Source organism: Ornithorhynchus anatinus, chromosome 10 (assembly GCF_004115215.2).
Source record: "Ornithorhynchus anatinus isolate Pmale09 chromosome 10, mOrnAna1.pri.v4, whole genome shotgun sequence".
NCBI classification, from domain to species: Eukaryota; Metazoa; Chordata; class Mammalia; order Monotremata; family Ornithorhynchidae; genus Ornithorhynchus; species Ornithorhynchus anatinus.
Window position 1 is genome coordinate 10,530,265 of NC_041737.1, and position 18,646 is coordinate 10,548,910.

The 18,646-nt window shown below is 51.1% G+C and overlaps 1 protein-coding gene across 5 annotated transcripts in view; it reads right to left on the reverse strand.

Moving 5' to 3' along the window:
• Positions 1-18,646, reverse strand: part of SEPTIN11 (septin 11) — a 63,285-nt gene that overhangs the window by 20,926 nt on the left and 23,713 nt on the right. For all 5 annotated transcript variants that reach the window (XM_029073658.2, XM_029073656.2, XM_029073660.2 and 2 more), the window contains exon 2: positions 264-378. In XM_029073658.2, coding sequence (XP_028929491.1) covers positions 264-378 — 115 coding nt within the window. The remainder of the gene's footprint in view (positions 1-263; positions 379-18,646) is intronic.

The window sequence follows — 18,646 nt, forward strand, 5'->3', positions numbered from 1 at the left end:
GGAATTTACTTGTGAGCTCCATTCAAGGCAATGAGCAATCTGGGCAGGCTTTTGGGACCTCAATTCTTCCTTCCCATATTTCCTTCCTGTCTCCCGCAGGCAGCCAGAATAAAATCAGGATGCAAGGACCCCAGCAGGGGGGAGAGACAGAGAGAGACCAAGACCCACAAAATCCAGGGGGGCAAAGAGGGATGCCAAAAGAGAGATCCACCCTCTAACAACAGTCCCCTTGCTCACGGCCTGCCGCTGGAAGTCTCACTCACCGACACAGAGGATGTTGAAGCAGAAACCTTGGGAGGTGGACTTGTTGACCAGCTGGTCGGGAAGACTATCAAAGCCAACGTGCCCGGAGAGCGACAGATTCCGCAGGTCTTCATTCTGCAAGCACAAGAGCGGCCGACATAGACCGTAAGCTCGTTGTAGTCAGGGAATGTGTCTGTTTATTGCTGCACTGTACTCTCCCAAGCGCTTAGTAAGGGCTCTGCACATAGTAAGTGGTCAATAAATGATGAAGACGATGATATTTGTTAAGCGCTTACTATTTGCCAGGCACCGCGCTCACTCAGAACGGGAGTCAGGGAGGAGTTGCCGTGCCAGCCTCCCTGTTCCTGGAGTGGTCCTGGATACCCAGCCACGCTCGCTCTGACTCTGCCAAAACAAAGGCCAGAGACTCAGCAGTCGGCCAGTCAATCGTGCTTATTGAGCACTTACTTTGTGCAGAACACTGTACTAAGCACTTCGAAGAATACAATATAACAATAAACCGACATATCCTGACCACACACACCCCTGTGCCCAGCTGATTTTGGCTGCAAGACTTCCTCCCACACCACCGGTGACACCCAACCCCCGACAAAATGCTTGCTCGTTGGCCTTCATTGAGCATCTGCCCACAGGCCAGCCCAGGTCCCCCAGAAACAGACTCTCTGATAAAGCGGGAGACATCGGCGGTGGCGCCCGGGCACATCCAGCCACTCTATTTCGGGAGTCCCCACTGTGGTGGCAGATGGGGAGACATAGCAGCGGCGAGGGAATAAGTGACCAGTCTGCTTACTGGGGTGGAGAGCGGAGGAGAGGATGGGCAGCAGCCAGTCAGCAGGGCCCAGATACAAATCCAAGTGTTTGCGGCCCTCGCTGTGACAACAGAAGCTTCCACACCCAATGCCAATGCCAACCGGATCCCCCTCCTTCCCCCCTAACCACAGGGCCACCGCAAGTGCTCGACGCAATTGGACTTCCCAGCGGCCTCCTTGCTGGTTTCCTTGACTCCAGGCTCGCCCCCCGGCTCCAGTCGACACTCATTCATTCGATCGTATTTACTGGGTGCTTATTATGTGCAGAGCATTGTGCTAAGCGCTTGGGAGAATACAACACAACAATAAACGGTCACATTCCCCGCCCATATGTCTGCCCTGGTATCGTCCTGAAGCATCTCTCAGAACACGGGTCCTCCCTCCTCCATACCCACCAATGACGGCCCACTTCCTTCCGCCTCGAGATTCCTCACCACTGTCGGACTTGAAGGCTCTCTGCCTTCCTAACCGGCTCCTTCCAGACCTACCCTCTTGGTTGGACCTGGGTCTGATCTCAATTCCTTGGGCTAAAAATTCCCAACCACCCCCAAATCCACCAGGATTCAGTCCTCCCCCGCTTCAAATTCCTCCTCCTATCCCATCCAACCAGCCTTCCCCAAATAATGCCCCATGCCCAGAATCTTCTGCCTCTCCCCATTAGAGTATAAGCCCACTGTGGGGAAAGACTAGCTCTTGCTGCATTTCCCAAGTGCTTAGTACAGTACAATGTGCTTGGTCAGTCCTTACGACCATTCTGCTACTAACGTTCTGGATGGCAAGTCGATTCTGGGGTGTCTCGGGGTGGGGTGCGGAGAACCGCAGCTCGAAGTTGAAGATCGCGGTGGTTGTGATGATGATGGTATTTGTTAAGCGCTTACTAAGTGCCAAACACTGTTCTGAACACTGGGATAGATGCAAGGGAATCAGGTTGTCCCACATGGGGCTCACAGATTTAATCCCCATTTTACAGATGAGGGAAGTGATGCACAGAGAAGTGAAATGACTTGACCAAAGTCACATAGCTGATATGGGGCAGAGCTGGGAGTAGAACCCACAACCTTCGACTCCCAAGATCAGGCTCTTTCCACTAAGCCATGCTGCTTCTAACCTGGTTGTGCCCAGGTTAAGACTCCAGTGCCCTCAGAAACCCTGAGCATACAGGATCCCAACCTACCTGCTCTGACCCACTGAACATCAGGATCGCAGGGCTGACTGTCTACTGCGGGCAAGGCACTGCCCAGAGTCCCTACCCTACCCTTCTGGTTCCACCATTTGTCTGCTGAATGACCTTGGGCAAATCACCTAATTTTTCTGGGCCTCAGTTACCTCATCAGTAAAATGGCAATTAAGACTGTGAGCCCCATGTAGGACTTAGACTGTGTCCAACCTGATTAGCTTGTATATACCCCAGTGCTTAGTAATAATGATAATAACAGCAATAATAATGTAGAACATTATATTAGTATATAATAATAATTATATTATTATGGTATTCGTTAAGCACCTACTATGTTCTAGGCACTATACGCTATCCACTGGGGTGGATACCAGCAAATTGGGGCAGACACAGTCCTTGTCCAGCATAGGACTCACAGTCTTAACCCCCATTTTATAGATGAGGTAACTGAGGCACAGAAGTGAGGTGACTTGCCCAGGGCCACACAGCAGACAAGTGGCAGAGCTGGGATTAGAACCCATGATCTTCTGACTCCCAGGGCTGTGCTCTATCCACCAAGCCAGGCTGCTCCCTAGTTCCCGACACATAGTAAGCACTGAACAAATACCCCCCCCATATATATATATATATAAATATATATTTATATAAAAGGTGCTCCTATTAATTTGGCTCCCTGGCCCAAGCCGGGTTTTGAACCAATTATATTGTCTCTCCCTTGCTAGATTATCCTTGAGGGCAGGGATCATGTCAGCCAATGCTATTGTATTTTACTCTCCCAAGGGTTTAGTCCAGTGCTCTGCAGTCAGAAAGTGCTCAATAAATACCATTGATTGAGTGTCTTGTTGCTTTTGTACTTTCCCTGAGTACAGGGCCTTTCCTTCAGTAGGAGGGCATTCAATAAATGCCATTGATTGATTAACTGATCCAGCTTGATGCAAAATGCCTGAGACTAAAAGGCCGGGTGCATTATCAGTGTGTATGCCAAGATTAGGGAGGGAGACCACCTTAAAAGTTCTGGATGTTTGTTCTGTTGCTAAACTCAATCCTGAAAATAGTCTCTTGCCCAATGTCCTGGGGTCAGAGCAGCTTTATCACTCAATCACTCAATAATATTTATTGAGCTCTTACCGGATCCAGAGCATTAAGAGCTTGGGTGAGCACAATACAATGGAGATGGTAGACACATACCTTGCCACCAGCGAGTTTAAGGTTTAGATGGGGGAGACAGATGTTAATATAAATAAATCAGAGATGTACATTAGTGCTTGTGGGGTTGGGGAGCAAATCAGGGCGACGAAGAAGGGAGTGGGAGAAGAGGGAGTGACTGGACCGAATGTGGAGTGAGCAGGTCCTTGATTTATCAACAAGATTGCAGTATTTGGAAAGAGATTTACCCATGGATTTACTTCTGGAGGGCTGCAATTAGTCCTTGCTTATCTGCAAGGGCTCTGGGGGGGTTTGATTCTGAAAGGAGACTGCTAGCAGCCTCCTGTGTAGGCTGTTGTGGGCTGGGAATGTGTCTGTTATACTATACTCTGTCAAGTGTTTGGTACAGTGCTCTGCACACAGAAAGCACTCAATAAATTGGATTAATTGATTGATTGCAGAGGGGAACCTGGAGATGTGGCCTCCAGCCTCAGAGACACACAAGACGAGCTCTTCCTCTGTGCTCAGTCCAAATCTGAGAGTCCCTTCCCTCCTCTTTCTCCTCCTTGGGTCCTAAACTCAGAGTACTGCCCTGCCCAGGATGCTGGTACTGGGAGGAGGAGGAGAAAGAGGAGGAGGAAGAATAGGATGAAGAGGAGAAGAAGAGAAGAAGGGAGAGTAGGAAGAAGAGGAGAAGGAGAGGGATGCCAGCTCACTGTTCTATTTTGAAGGTTCTCCATCCCAGCTACCCCTACGCAGAGGGCAGGGCGGTAGCCAAAAAGCAGCAGCTGCATGAATGGTCCCCTTCCCGCCTGGGATGGCCACCCGGAACCGAGGGAGATGAGGTGGCTGGCAGCCCCGACCACGGGGGGAACCGAAGGGGGTGCAGCCCCCGGCCTCCTCCCGCCTCCAGAGAACCAGGAATCTGTAATTGTGGATCTGCACAAGCTCAGCTTTCAGCCTGGCTCCTTGCCCCAAACAAGAGTAGCCACCCACGCACCCGCCAAGTATTTTTGAATCTTTCTCACCACCACCACCATACATTAAGTGAAGGCAGCTCAAGGGTCTAAGAAATGAGACTGTAACCTTTCGGCTGGGGTCTGCTGTCCCAGTCAGCCAGATGCCCTATGTCGAAGGAAGGTCTCGGGGTGAGCGGGGGGGGGAGGGTCAGGGGATGGGGTCAGCACTGGAGTCCTTTGGTTGGCGTGGCCCCTCCTCCAGGAGACTGGGGGGTACCATGAGGCTGGACTTCATTCCAGGTTAGCTGATTGGAGCTCTCCCTGCTCTGGCCCAAAATGCCACAGAGGGGCTTGGGAGACAATGTGGCAGAGCATGGGTGTGGGAGTCAGGAGACCCAGGTTCGAACTCCAGGTCTGCCACTGGTCTGCTGTGTGACCTCGAGGAAATCACACCCTCTCTGGGCCTCAGTCTCCTCATCTGTAAAATGGAGATAAGACGCCTGCTCTTCCGCCCTCTTGGTGAGAGACAGGGCCTCTGTCTAATCTGATTATCTTGTGTCTGTCTTAGCACTGAAAATGATCAGAAAAACCAAGTGGATGCTGGGACTATTGTGCCAGGAATCTACCCACGGTATGTACGTCTGAAATGGGGCAAAACGGGAACCGGGGTGTTCAGGGCACGGGTGGCTTTGGACATCCCTTCTAGCCCATCGGTATATCCTTGGGCTGGTCGGAGGGGGTCTGCATGCAATCAATCAAGTGTTGATGTACAGCTCACAGTGTACGCAGCTCTGAACTCATCCTCAGGAGAATCTGGGGACAACGAAGCAGACCCCGAATCTAGCCGCTCCACGTTCTGAGACACGAGGAGAGATGCTTGAGCAGCAAAAGGAGCCTTGTCCAGACCAATTTCAGCAGGATGAAAGCCACTGGGCAACACTAACAATCCGGGGTCAGTCCCAAGGCCGGAGCTGCAGGGGCAAAGTTGGGGGAGTCTTGGGCCAGCTGCTCTCCTGGACACTCACCCTATGGACCAACAACTCTTCCCTCTACTAGCCAGGCAGGAAGTGGCATGGGAAGTGGAGGATTCCCAGGACAGGTGTTGTGTCCTCGACCCCAGACCAGGACTGACTCCCAGCCAGCTGTCTGACAGCACTAAAGGATGTGTGAGGGAATGAGGATGGCTCAGCATGGCCCTCACTACTACAGGAACAAACTAAGTGCATGTTGTCTTGCACTTATCGTTCCGGGACATCAGCATGGTGATTTGGTGGCGATGGCATTGAAGACACTCATGGTGGAGCTGGAAAGGGTATCCTAACTACTGCCCTCTCCAGCCAGGTCCCAACAGATACCACTGCTTTTTCAAAACTGCTGCAAACTACACGCTCATCCCACCACCCAGGGCTAACTTTGCGAGCTGACCGAGTGGGACAGGTGGTCAGTCATGGGGCTGACTGGCCTTGGCACCCACATCTGCTCTCGGGAGATCACTTCACTCTCCATTCTCTGCTGCCTCAGCTTCCAAAGCAAAGGATATCAGTGGGACTCTGGATAAAACCACTTAACTTCTCTCTGCTGCTTCTGTGTTCCCACTCTGACTGGAGAGAGAAGGGGGGAACAATAAAAGTGAAGTGGGGGGGAGAGAAGATGGAGGGAGGGGGGGGAAAAAAAGAGAAGGGGGGAAGGAAGAAGGGGGGAAGACAGGGATGGAGGGATGTGGGAGTACTCCACCACGCTGACTGACACCACGCTATGGCTGATGTGGCTGCAAATGAGCCTAGTACCCACCCCCGCGCCTGACCCGGCTAACCAAGGTGCTGTCTGGGGGTGGGTGGGAAGATGAAAGCCGGGGAGGGTTTTGCGATGATCCACAGCTGAGCCGAGCTGGGCCGGACCGACACCGTTCTATGCTTTAGCCACAGCAGCAGCGTCTGAGTCACGGCCGTCCCACAAAAATGCCGATTGGCAGAACAGGCGGAGCAGGAACTGGGGAAGTGAAACCAGGCGAGGGATCAAAGGAGGGTGGTGGGGGCGGGGGGGGGGGGGTGGCGGTTGAGAGTGCACCCCAAATCGAGACAAGGAGTTCCAGACAGGATTGGGGAGGGAGCTTGGGGGGCCGGGGGGACTGGAATTCCTACCTCCTCCTTAGCATCTATTTATATTCGGCCCAGACAGGAATCACACGCGCAAACAAGCTGGATCTGACCACGCAGGCATCTTTTCATTCAATCAATCATATTTATTGAGTGCTTACTATGTGTAAAGCACTGAACTAAGCACTTGGGAGAGTACAGTCTTTTATTTATGGATTGGCAAACGTGTCCAGTTGAAAGTGAATCCAATAGAGTCCAAACCCCCCAGCAAACTGCGGAGCTTGGGCTATTCATTCATTCGATTGTATTTATTGAGCGCTTAATGTGTGCAGAGCACCATACTAAGTGCTTGAGAATCAAGATGGTTAAGTGACAAGAGCCGGGGCTTGGGAGTCAGAGGAAACATGGGTTCTAATCCCAGCTCCGCCACTTGTCTGTTGTGTGACCTCAGGCAAATCACTTCACTTCTCTGGGCCACAGTGACTTCATCCGTAAAATGGGGATTAAGTCTGTGAGCTCCATGTGGGACAACCTGATGACCTTGAATCTACCCCAGTGCTTCGAACAGTGCTTGGCACATAATAAGTGCTTAACAAATACCAAAATTATTATTAGAGTATAATATAACAATAAACAGACACATTCCTTGCCCCAAAGAGGGTCTCAGGCCAGGAAACAAGACCTGGGGATCCCCCCCACACACACACCTGAAGACCTTGGGGTGCTTTCATACCTTCAAACTGGGGAACATCATAATTAGGAAAGTAAACTTTACAAAGAACCCCAACCCCCTAGCCATCTTGAATCAATAGTATCCACTGAGTGTCTACTATATGCAAAGCACTGGACTAAGCATTAAGTAGAGTACTGTTCTCAAGGAACTAACTATTTATCGGGGGGTTCCTGTAAAGTGAGAGTTCAGGAGCAGGGAGGGGCCAGGGGTACCCGCTTTTACAAAGGCAAATTTTACCACCATAGGAGATTCGACTGGAGAAGCAGTGTGGCCTAGTAGAAAGAGCACAGGCCTGGGAGTCAGGAGACCTGAGCTTTAATCCAGGCTTTATGACGCAACTGCTGTGTGACCTTTTGTAAATCACCTAACTTTTCTTTATTTCTCAGTTCCCTCAACTGTAAAATGGGGGATTAAGACTGTGAACCCCATGTGGGACAGAGACTGTGTCCAACCCCATTTGCTTCTATCCACCCCAGTGCTCAGTACAGTGCCTGGCACATAGTAAGTGTTTTAACAAAAACCATAATTACCATTATTAGGCCAAGGGGCCAATAGCCCTAAGGAAGAAAGCTCCTGGGCCCATTCAGTACCCTTGCCTAGAAAAAAAGGTCTACAAGACAGTGTTATTTATTCAATCATAATTGTTGAGCACTTATTGTGTGCAAAGCACTGGGCTAAGTGCTTGTCCACCCCTATGAATCCTGGGTCACAGCTAGAGCCCCATTGGAGTCCCAAATTGGTAGCCCACGCCAAAGCCAACGCCGGGAGACCAGGCCACGCAGTCTTCGGTTTTGTGAGAGTCAAGTGAGGTTGCCCAAGGGACACGGCTCTCACAGGGGGAGGGGAGGAAGGGAAGAAATCCCCCCAAATGCCCTGCAACAGCTTGAATTCCAGCTTCCCCCCTGCAACGATCCAAGCTGCTGTTTTGGCCGGCAGAGAGCCGGGATGCCCGTCCGTCCACCCGCCGTGCCCTGTCGGGTTCCCGACCCATGCAGTACACGTGCCACAGTGCTGGGACTTCTGGGTAGAGAAAAGGGGAGAAAGCAGGGCCTCCTTTCCTTCCTCCCTCCCTGCTATTCTCTGGTCATTGACCGCAGGGGCCTGGACAACCAGATTCCTTCCTCCGCTCCCCCGCCCCAGACCGATCTTCACAGTTTCTGACCAATCCCCACCAGCTGTCCTGGGGCCTCTGGCAACCAGACTCCTGCTTGCAGGCTGCCACCCCCTACCAACTCCTTCGATCCCAGCCGGGGAAATGTTGGAATGCAAAGCATCAAGAAAGCCACAAGTACTGGAGCGGGGAAGGCTGGGCTGTTTCCCAGGCTGGGAATTTCAAGGGAAAACTTAAACCAAATGCAATGTCTGACGCCTCTCATTAGCAAAGAGGATCACATGCATGGAGGGAGATGGACACTGAGGCGGCAGCTTCTTGCTGCTGCTGGTCACCCCACCGGCCTGATCCCCCTTTGGGAGAAGCAGAGGACAGAGCAGGGAGTAGGGGAAGGGAGAGGCCAGAGGACAAGGCGGTAGAGAGGGGGTGGGGTGGAAGGCATGGCCCAGGCATCCATTCAATCGTATTTATTGAGTGCTTACTGGATGCATAGCACTGTACTAAGTGCTTGCGAGAGTACGATATAACAACAAACAGACACTTTGCTGCACACAATTAGCTCACGGTCTAGAGGGCTGGCCAGGGCTGCCATGACTGGGGTCTGGTTTGGGGATAAAGTTTTCAAAAAACAGACTCACACCCCCTTCTTCAATACACAGTTACTGAGAAGCAGCATGGTTTAGTAGATAGAGCACGGGCCTGGGAGTTGGAAGGACCTGAGTTCTAATCCTGTCGTGTGACCTTGGGCTAATCACTTCACTTCTCTGGGCTTCAGTTACCTCCTCTGAAAAATGGCGATTAAGACTGTGAGCCCCACGTGGGACAGGGATTTGCTTTTATCCAACCATCCCAGTGCTTAGGACAGTGCCTGGCACATAGTAAGCACTTAAATACCATTATTATTATTATTCTATCATGGTTCTGGCCAGCCACCCCACTTGCGGGGAGAGGCCCCCTTGGTGGCCAAGCTCGATGTCATGAACAGAGCCAAGAAGACCCCTTCCTCAGAGAGCCTTCTGCAGATGCACTAGCCTTCCTACTCTACTACAACCTACTAAAATCCTCACTACTCTCCTACTATAACCCAGATGCCACACTTGGCTTCTCTAATGCTAACCTGTCTCCCCATTTTAGACTGTGAGCCCATTGTTGGGCAGGGATTGTCTCTGTTACCCAATTGTACATTCCAAGCGCTTAGTACAGTGCTCAGCACACAGTAAGCACCCAATAAATACAATTGAATGAATGAATGGCCTTCTCACTGTGCCTCCAACTCAGCTATCTCTAGCTAATCTCCGCCTCTGGCCTGGAACTCCCTCTCTCCTCAAATCCAACAGACATTTGCTCTCCCCCACTTCAAAGCCTTGTGGAGGGCACATCTCCAAGAGGCCTTCCCTAAGCGCCCCCTTTCCTCTTCTCCCACTCCCTTCTGCGTCACCCTGACTTGCTCCCTTTGTTCATCCCCTCTCCCAGCCCCACAGCATTTATGTACGTCTGTAATTTCTTATATATATATTAATGTCTGTCTCACCCCTCTAGACTGTAAACTCGCTGTGGGCAGGGACTGTGTGTTTACTGTTGTATTGTACACTTCCAGGTGCTTAGTACAGTGCTCCACATACAGTAAGTTCTCAATAAATATGACTGAATGGTGTCTCTCCTACCCTGCCAGACTCACTCAGGCTCTGGCTTCCAGTCAGTCAGTTGTATTTATTGAGCTGCTTACTGTTTGCAGAGCACTGTACTAAGCACTTGGGAGAGTACAAAAGAACAAAGGGGCATATAGGGGAGAGCAGAGAAGCTGGGAGGGAACTGGCCCTCAGCTATGGCCAAAAGTGAGTGAAGGGGACAGGCGGGGAGGGAAGAAACCCCAAAGGGAGGTCAGTGTCCGCCACTGGCAGGGATGCTGGTCCCAGCTTCCCGCTTTAGATCTCTGGGACCAAGCCTGAAACGTGCAGCAACAGAAGGAGCTGGAAACAGGAGCTACTGCCCAGTGGTTTCCAGAGCAGAGCCAACGGAAGCTGATGACCCAGAAGTTACTGTGAGGAAATAAAGCAGCGTTTCCAGGCCTCATTGACAGGCTGGGCCAGCCCTGTGGCCAGAGCTGGGAGCCTGGCAGCAGGAGCTGGAGCCTGGCAGCAGGAGCCCGTTTCTAAGGCGGGCACCAGAAGTCACAACCTTGTGCAGGTGAGAAAAGAACGGTGAATCTGGTCAGGACTGACTGTGGCCTAGATGTGATGAAGGCCTCTCAGGGAGCCCCATCAACTCTTCTTTGGAGGGACAGAGTGTGAGGAATAGATAATGATAATTATCTAGCCTGGGGATAGATAATGATAAAAACTGTGGTTCTTAACCGCTTTCTAGGTGCCAAGCACTGTACTAAGCCCTGCATTAGCTATTAAATGTCCAGATCAGACTCAGTCCCTGCCCCACAGGAGACTCATAATCTAAGGCCAAGGGAGAACAATCTTAATTCCATTTTACCGATGGAAACTGGGACTATAAACTCCTTGCGGGCAGGGAACACATCTATTGATTCTGTTATACTTTCCCTGAGCGCCCAGTAAGTGCTCAATAAATACCACTCATTGACTGAAACACAGAGAACTTAAGTGACTTGCCCAAGGTCACTCAGCAGGCCAGTGACAGAGGTGGGCTTAGAACCCAGGTCTCCAAACGCCCAGGCCTGGGCTCTTTCCACTAGGCCTTGCTGCTTCGCCAACATAGAAACCGGTCTGATCTGAAATGGATACACAACCCCCCATAAACCCAGTGTTTTTTTGCCAGAGATGTCCGCCCCAGGACAGCCTGCAAGCCAAAGCAAGAAACAGGGGTCAATCAATTGCATTGAAGGGTGCTTACCACCACTCTTTCCACCTTCAAAGCCTTATTAAGGTCACATCCCCTCCAAGAGGCCTTCCCCGCTTAAGCCTTCATTTTCTCCGACCCCCTCTCCCTTCTGCGATGTCTATGCATTTGGGTCTGTTCCCTCTGGGCATATGGTATTCACCCTACCCTCAGTCTCATGTACACTTTACATAATTATGTACAAATCTATAAATTATAAATTTATTTATATTAATGTCTTTCTCCCCCTCTGGACCGTCAGCTCGTTGTGGGCAGGGAACGTGTTCACTGCACTGTACTTTCTCAAGCACTGTGTACCATGCTCTGAATGCATTAAGAGCTCAATAAATACCATTGATTGATTACTGGGTGCACAATACTGTACCAAGCACTTGGGAATATACAATGTAACAGAGTTGGCAGACACATTCCCTGCCCACTGGAGCTTGCAGTTTACAGGGGTCCACGCAACACCCTTTCCCACAACCTTGGGTGTCATACTAGCTGGATTCTTTCTCCCCTCCATCTTCAAGTAATAATTACAGTACTTGTTTCCAATGTGCCAAGTACTGTTCTAAGAGCTGGGGCAGATACCAGTTTATCAGGTTAGACACAGCCCCTGTCCCACAGGGGGCTCACACTCTTAATCCTCATTTCACAAATGAGGTAACTGAGGCCCAGAGAAGTGAAGTGATTTGCCCAAGGTTCAAATGCAGTCTCTGCTCTAATAACGGGAGTAGCAAAGGGAGGGTGAGGGAGGTCCTCCCGTTTCTCAGTTCTGCTCTGACCTACGACATTCCAGGGTTCCTGTTTGAACAATGTCCTGAGACGTAAATGCACCATTGTATCCGGTCCCAGAATCCATTAGTCAGCAGCCGCCGAAGGGCGAGACTTTTCCTTCCGCCACATCCACCACTGGGAATGACTGGGCTCCCCCTCCCCGTTCTCAACTTCTGCCTGTCCACTACCGGCCGGCGGAAGCCGTGACAGCAGCCAGCTCCGGGCCCTCCAGGAGGGGTTGCAATAGGAGCCTCCGGAAGAGCCCGGTCCAGGCTGGAGTGAGAAGCAGTGGGCAGAGAGGCCCATGAGGGCCGGAGGGAAGAGCCATCATTCATTCAATTTTCAAGTCTGGTTGTGGCCTAGTGGATAGAGCATGAGCCTGGGAGACAGAAGGACCTGGGTTCTAATCCCAGCTCCGCCGTTGATCTGCTGTGTGATCTGGGGCGATTCACCTCACTTCTCTGGGCTCAGATCTCTCATCTGTAAAATGGGGATTAAGACTGTGAGACTCTAAGTGGAACAGGAACGGTGTACAACCCAATTTGCTTGTATCTACCGCTTAGTACATTGTGTAGTAAGCACTTAAATACCATAATTATTATTATTATTCAGGACCAGCTGGGAGTGGACCCATCCATGCCCTGTCCTGGGAGTCAAGAGGTGAAGAGCAAGAGGGCCAATGGGCTTGGACCACTCTGAACTGTGGAGGGACTGTGGCAGAGGAGGCTACAGTGACCCTGTGATGCTGAGGTTAGCAAGCGAGGGGCCCTGGCTCTGCTGCCAGCAGAAGTGTGGGGGAAGCTAGGTGAGCTAAACCCCCAAAGAGAGAGGTTTTGCGTGTCCCGATACGCTTCGTCACCTTCCTCCCAACCGGCTGGGACCACAAGACCCAGCCCCTATCCTCAGATCAGATTTAGCAGTAGGGTGGGGGAGGGCAGAAGTGAGCATGGAAAACAAAACCCACAGAAAACTCAGAGAAGGCCCATTCTAGCCTTCACAAACCATTATCCTAGATGACAGGAACTCTCCCCTTTCCCCGGTTCCCTAGCCACTGAGGGTGCTGGGAAATATGCCAGGAAACCACCGGGCAGGCACCCAGAGGGGGAGCCCAGGAAAAACCAAAAGCCTGAGTTCCCCACACAGTGGCCAAGCCAGAGAGAGTAGAAAACTGGTCCCCCAGGTTTGCAACTGCTCTGTCCTCATAGGTGGTGATGGAAATTAGCAAGCTCACAGCAGTGCCATCCACTCTGATGCTCCCTTACACCCCACGAATGGCAATCACAAGCGACGCTAGCCAGTGGTGGCTCCAGGAGAGGGGTAGGGAGAAGGGGTTGGAATGCTGTCTATTGATATTTTGTGTGGCCACAGCCAGCATTTGGTTAAGATTTTCTGCTTTACCGCTTCCATTTGTCAACATGTCTTCCCACTATATCTGCAGACCAAGACCAATAAGCCCCCAAACTGGGCAACCGTTGCCTTCCGGCCAGACTCCTGGGCAAGTGGCTAAGATGCTAAGATTTCTGATGCAGATTATAAATCAAGGAAGTGCCTGTGCCACTCAGAGGCTAAAAGAGGTTCTCATTTTGGCATCGCAGAACATTCTAGCGTTCCCCGCTGAAATCTGCAGAGCCCACCTCCTCCCACCTCTCCAGAGATGTCAAGTTCACGTGGGGTCTTTAGTCACTTGCCATTTCCCGGCTTAACCAGCAGCCAAAGACAAAACCTCCTTTTCACAGCAACCAGCGCAAAGGAAAGTTCTCACCCCTACCCTCCCCGCCCTCTGCGCCCCCCTCCCCCCTGAGCCTCCCCCAGGCCTTACAGTTCCACAAGCCACCTCATCTACAGCAGTCCCCTTATTATTTCTGTTATCGGGTTGATATTAGTCATAAATGAGGCAAGGCAAGGCGTGGGAAGCCTGTTAGAATTCAGGCCAGGCTAATCCCATCGGCTCTCCGAAGGAGATAGCAAACGAGAAGTGGCCGTGGCAGTCCGGAGATCTTCTCCCAGCAAGAATGCAGGCAGAGGTCAAGCCTGGGGTTTGGTCAACCTCATGACCCTAGGACTCTTCCTTGAAGTTTGGATTCCAGGTTCCCAGAGATGGGATGTTTCCCAGAGATGGGATGTTTCCCAGAGATGGGATGTTTCCCAGAGATGGGATGTTTCCCAGAGATGGGATGTTTCCCAGAGATGGGATGTGGAGGATTTGAAGGTGGCATATTTCTTGTATCGGAAGTTTTAGGGAGACTAGTAACAGTAGTAAAAGTAATGGGAACCAGTGTGGACCAATGGAAAGAGCACGGACTTGGGAGTCAGGGGACCCGAGTTCTAATCCCAGCCTATCCCCTTGTCTGCTGTGTGACCTTGGGCAAATTACTTCTCTGGGCCTCCATTCCTTGATCTGCAAAATGAGGATTTAATACCTGTTCTTCTTCTTATATAGAGAGTGAACTGATTATTTTGTATCTACCCCAGGATTTAGTACAGTGTTTGACACACAGTAAGTGCTTAACACCTACCACAATTATTAATAGCAGTAGTAATAATAGTAGTAGTAATAATCAATCATATTTATAGAGTGCTAAGTGTACTAAGCCCTTGGGAGAGTACAACAGAATCCCCTGCCCATAACCAGTTTACAGTCTAGAGGGGGAGGTAGACATTAATATGAGTAAATAATTTAATAAAATGATAATGTAAATATGATATAAGGATAATAATAGTGGTATTTATTAAATTCTTACTATGTACAAGGAAACTGTACTAAGCACTGGATAAGAATATAGTGGTGAAAATTACACACGGCTGTAAGAGGCTCACAGTTTCAGAATACAAGGGGCCATGAAAAACAGCGTGTCTTGGAGGAAAGAGCCCGGGCCTGGGAGTTAGAGGACCTGGGTTCTAATCCCTGCTCTGCCACCTGCTAACTGTGTGACCTTGAGCAAGTCACTTAACTTCCCTGGGCCTTTGTTTCTTCATCAGCAGAGTGGAGTGCAGATTAAATACATGTTCTCCCTCTTACCTAGACTGTAAGCCCCATGTGGGACAGGAGGCATGTCTGACCTCATTAACTTGTATCTATTCCAGCACTGTGTAAACACTTTAGAATTACCTCAGAGTCCAAGTCGCACCTGCAGCCAGTGATTACTATAGCAACGGGCACTGCCCTTGACATCCTTCCCAGTGAACAGCCACACTGCCTCCGCAGGAATAGAAAAGACGAGACAAATCGGAGCCTCGTGGGACTAATCAATCGGTGGTATTTATCGAGCACTTACTGTGTACCCTGCACTGTACAAAGCACTTGGGAGAACACAACGCAAAAATAGACAATGATGTTAGATTGGGAAGACAGAGGCAGAACCCTGGCTGTCAGCAGGAAGGAGATACTGGGGAAAGCTGGGAGAGATGAGGCATAACTGGGGAGCAGTAGGCCAGGGTATTGGCCCATGAGGGAAAAGCTGCCAAGGGTCGTTAATGCGAGCATTATCACCATGCCGGGGTGGGGGGAGAGACAGTCCAATCGCTCAATCATATTTATTGAGCATTTACTGTGTGCAGAGCACTGTACTAAGTGCTTGGGAGAGTACAATATAACAGCGCCGGTAGACACGTTCCCTGCCCAAAGTGAGTTTACCGTCTAGTTGGGTAGACAGGCATTTAAATAAATTATGGATTTGTACATAAATGTTGTGGGGCAAATAAGGGGTCCAAATCCAAGTGTAAGCGTACTGATGCCTGTCTACTTGTTTTGTTGTCTGTCTCCCCGTTTTAAGACTGTGAGCCCGTTGTTGGGTAGGAATCGTCTCTGTTGCCAAATTGTACTTTCCAAGCGCTGAGTACAGTGGTCTGCACACAGTAGGTTCTCAATAAATACAACTGAATGAATGAATGAACACAGAGGGGAGAGGGAGTAGGGGAAATAAGGACTTAGCTGAGGAAGGGCTCTTGTGGGAGATGGTGGAGATCAGATCCAGAACACCAGTGCCAGGCCCCACCACCAAGCAAGGGCCACGTAGCCTCTTGCCGACCAGACCACAGTAGGGGAGCCCAGTGACCGGCCTGCCTGTCACTCACTGAGGCCGGGTAGTCTGGGGCGAGGCGCGGCCGGTGGGGCCTGCCACCACATCCGAGACAGGAAGCGAGCCTGGCAGCCCTCTTCCTGGACCGCCAGGGACTGGTTTCCTGCCACCCCCAGCCCAGGTGGGAGGACTTTGCGGCAACCGCAAACTGCCTCAGCTGGTGGCGTAGAGGAGGTTGGCAGGTATGAATCACCCTCCTCTCCACTCCTCTCTGGCCGACTCTGGCCCTTTCTCACTGGCCGAAGAGGGAGATGGGAGCTGTCTTCAGGGTTTCAGGCCCCTCGGGGAGAAGACATTAGGCCCCGGGGGACCTGGAGATACCAGGCTCCCAGGTGAACTGGCTTCCCCTATGAGAAAGGGCCATCTATGAGCCCACAGGGCAGATGGGCAGCAAAAGGACGCTGGTCCCAGAAAACCTCTTATTTCTTCAGTGAGAGCTTCCTATGTGCTGACCCCTGTGCTACCGCCTGGAGGAGACTCATTTTCAGATGAGCATGGGAGGAAGAAAAAGGGCTGGGACTTTAGAGAAGACAGAGGATCAGGAGGGGACAAGATTCAGAGACCTAAAAGACCAGAAAGGCGACATTTTTGACCCCTTTAACCTCGACGGGAAACTTCAGATCTTGTCAAAGACCAGGGGTGAGCAAGTCAGGGGGTCTTGCTCAATAACTTTGGAGGGAGAAGATCACCCCCGTGAAGCAAGCACCTATAGGTATGCAAGATACTTAGGTCAGATTCCATCCCAATCCTAGCCCCTTAAGCATCTCAGAAACAGGAATAAATTATAGGCAACAAATAACAATGGGAGCATTAAACAATTCAACGCAGAAAATTGAGAGCATAAATAGACCATGTGGGGGACGGAGCAGAGAAAGAACCTTGTAAAGCTGACCAGTCCCATCTGGGCCAGGAAAGGAGGAGAGAGGACCGGGCATTGCCCATCTACCTCCGCATCAAACAAAAACTCCTCACCATCGGCTTTAAAGCAGTCCACTACCACCTTGCCACCTCCTACCTCACCTCACTTCTTTCCTTCCACCCAACCCACACGCTTCGCTCCTCTAGTGCTAACCTTCGCACTGTGCCTTGATCTCGCCTGTCTCGCCACCGACCTCTAGCCCACGTCCTGCCTCTGGCCTGGAACGCCCTCCCTCCTCAAATCCGATAGACAATTACTCTCCCCCACCAAAGTCGTATTGAAGGCACATCTCCTCCAAGAGGCCTTCCCAGATTAAGTCCCACTTTCCCCCATCTCCAACTCATTCATTCAATAGTATTTATTGAGCGCTTACTATGTGCAGAGCACTGTACTAAGCGCTTGGAATGAACAAGTCGGCAACAGATAGAGACGGTCCCTGCCGTTTGACGGGCTTATGGTCTGATCGGGGGAGACGGACGGACGAGAACGATGGCGATAGATAGAGTCGAGGGGAAGAACATCTCGTAAAAACGATGGCAACTAAATAGAATCGAGGTGATGTACATTTCATTAACAAAATAAATAGGGTAATGAAAATATATACAGTCGAGCGGACGAGTACAGTGCTGAGGGGATGGGAAGGGAGAGGAGCAGAGGGAGATGGGGGGGGAAAGAGGGTTAAGCCGCGGAGAGGTGAAGGGTGGGTGGTAGAGGGAGTAGAGGGAGAAGGGGAGCTCAGTCTGGGAAGGCCTCTTGGAGGAGGTGAGTTTTAAGTAGGGTTTTGAAGAGGGGAAGAGAATCAGTTTGGCGGAGGTGAGGAGGGAGGGCGTTCCGGGACCGCGGGAGGACGTGGCTCGGGGGGTCGACGGCGGGCTGGGCGAGACCGAGGGCCGGTGAGGAGCGGAGCGTGCGGGGTGGGCGGTAGAAAGAGAGAAGGGAGGAGAGGTAGGAAGGGGCAAGGTGATGGACAGCCTCGAAGCCTAGAGTGAGGAGTTTTTGTTTGAAGCAGAGGTTGATAGGCAACCACTGGAGGTGTTTAAGAAGGGGAGTGACAGGCCCAGAGCGTTTCTGCAGGAAGATGAGCCGGGCAGCGGAGTGAAGAATAGACCGGAAGTGAGGTGAGAGAGGAGAAAGGGAGATCAGAGAGAAGGCTGACACAGTAGTCTAGCCGGGATATAACGAGCCCCTACTGCATCGCCCTGATTTGCTCCCTTTGCTCTTCCTCCGTCCCAGTCCCAAAGCACTCATGTACATATCTGTAATTTTATTTATTTGTATTGATGTCTGCCTTTCCGACAACTGTAAGCCCGTTGTGGGCAGGGAATGTGACTGTTTATTTCAGTATTGTACTCTCCCAAGGGCTTAGTACAGTGCACTGCACACAGTAAGCGCTCAATAAATACTACTGAATGCACTGAATGACTGATAAAAGGAGGGAGGCAGTAGAGAGAGGGGTTGAAGGACGCAGAGGAAGAGGGAAGAAAGTTGGAGCAGACTCAACCGCTGATTAAAACCACATGGCTGTGAACGCCTGAGAAATCGCCTCATCCCAAACCCTAATCCTTCAGCGCTAGGCCTCCCGGGGGTCTGGTGGGAGAAACCGAGCCAATTTATTTATCCGAGATTCTTCTTTATCACATCCTGACACTCCCTAACCCTGAGTTTCCAGTCCTGGGGACTGGCTATACTGAAGCCTGGCACCCCAACTGGTCCTTGTCCCGTCCCC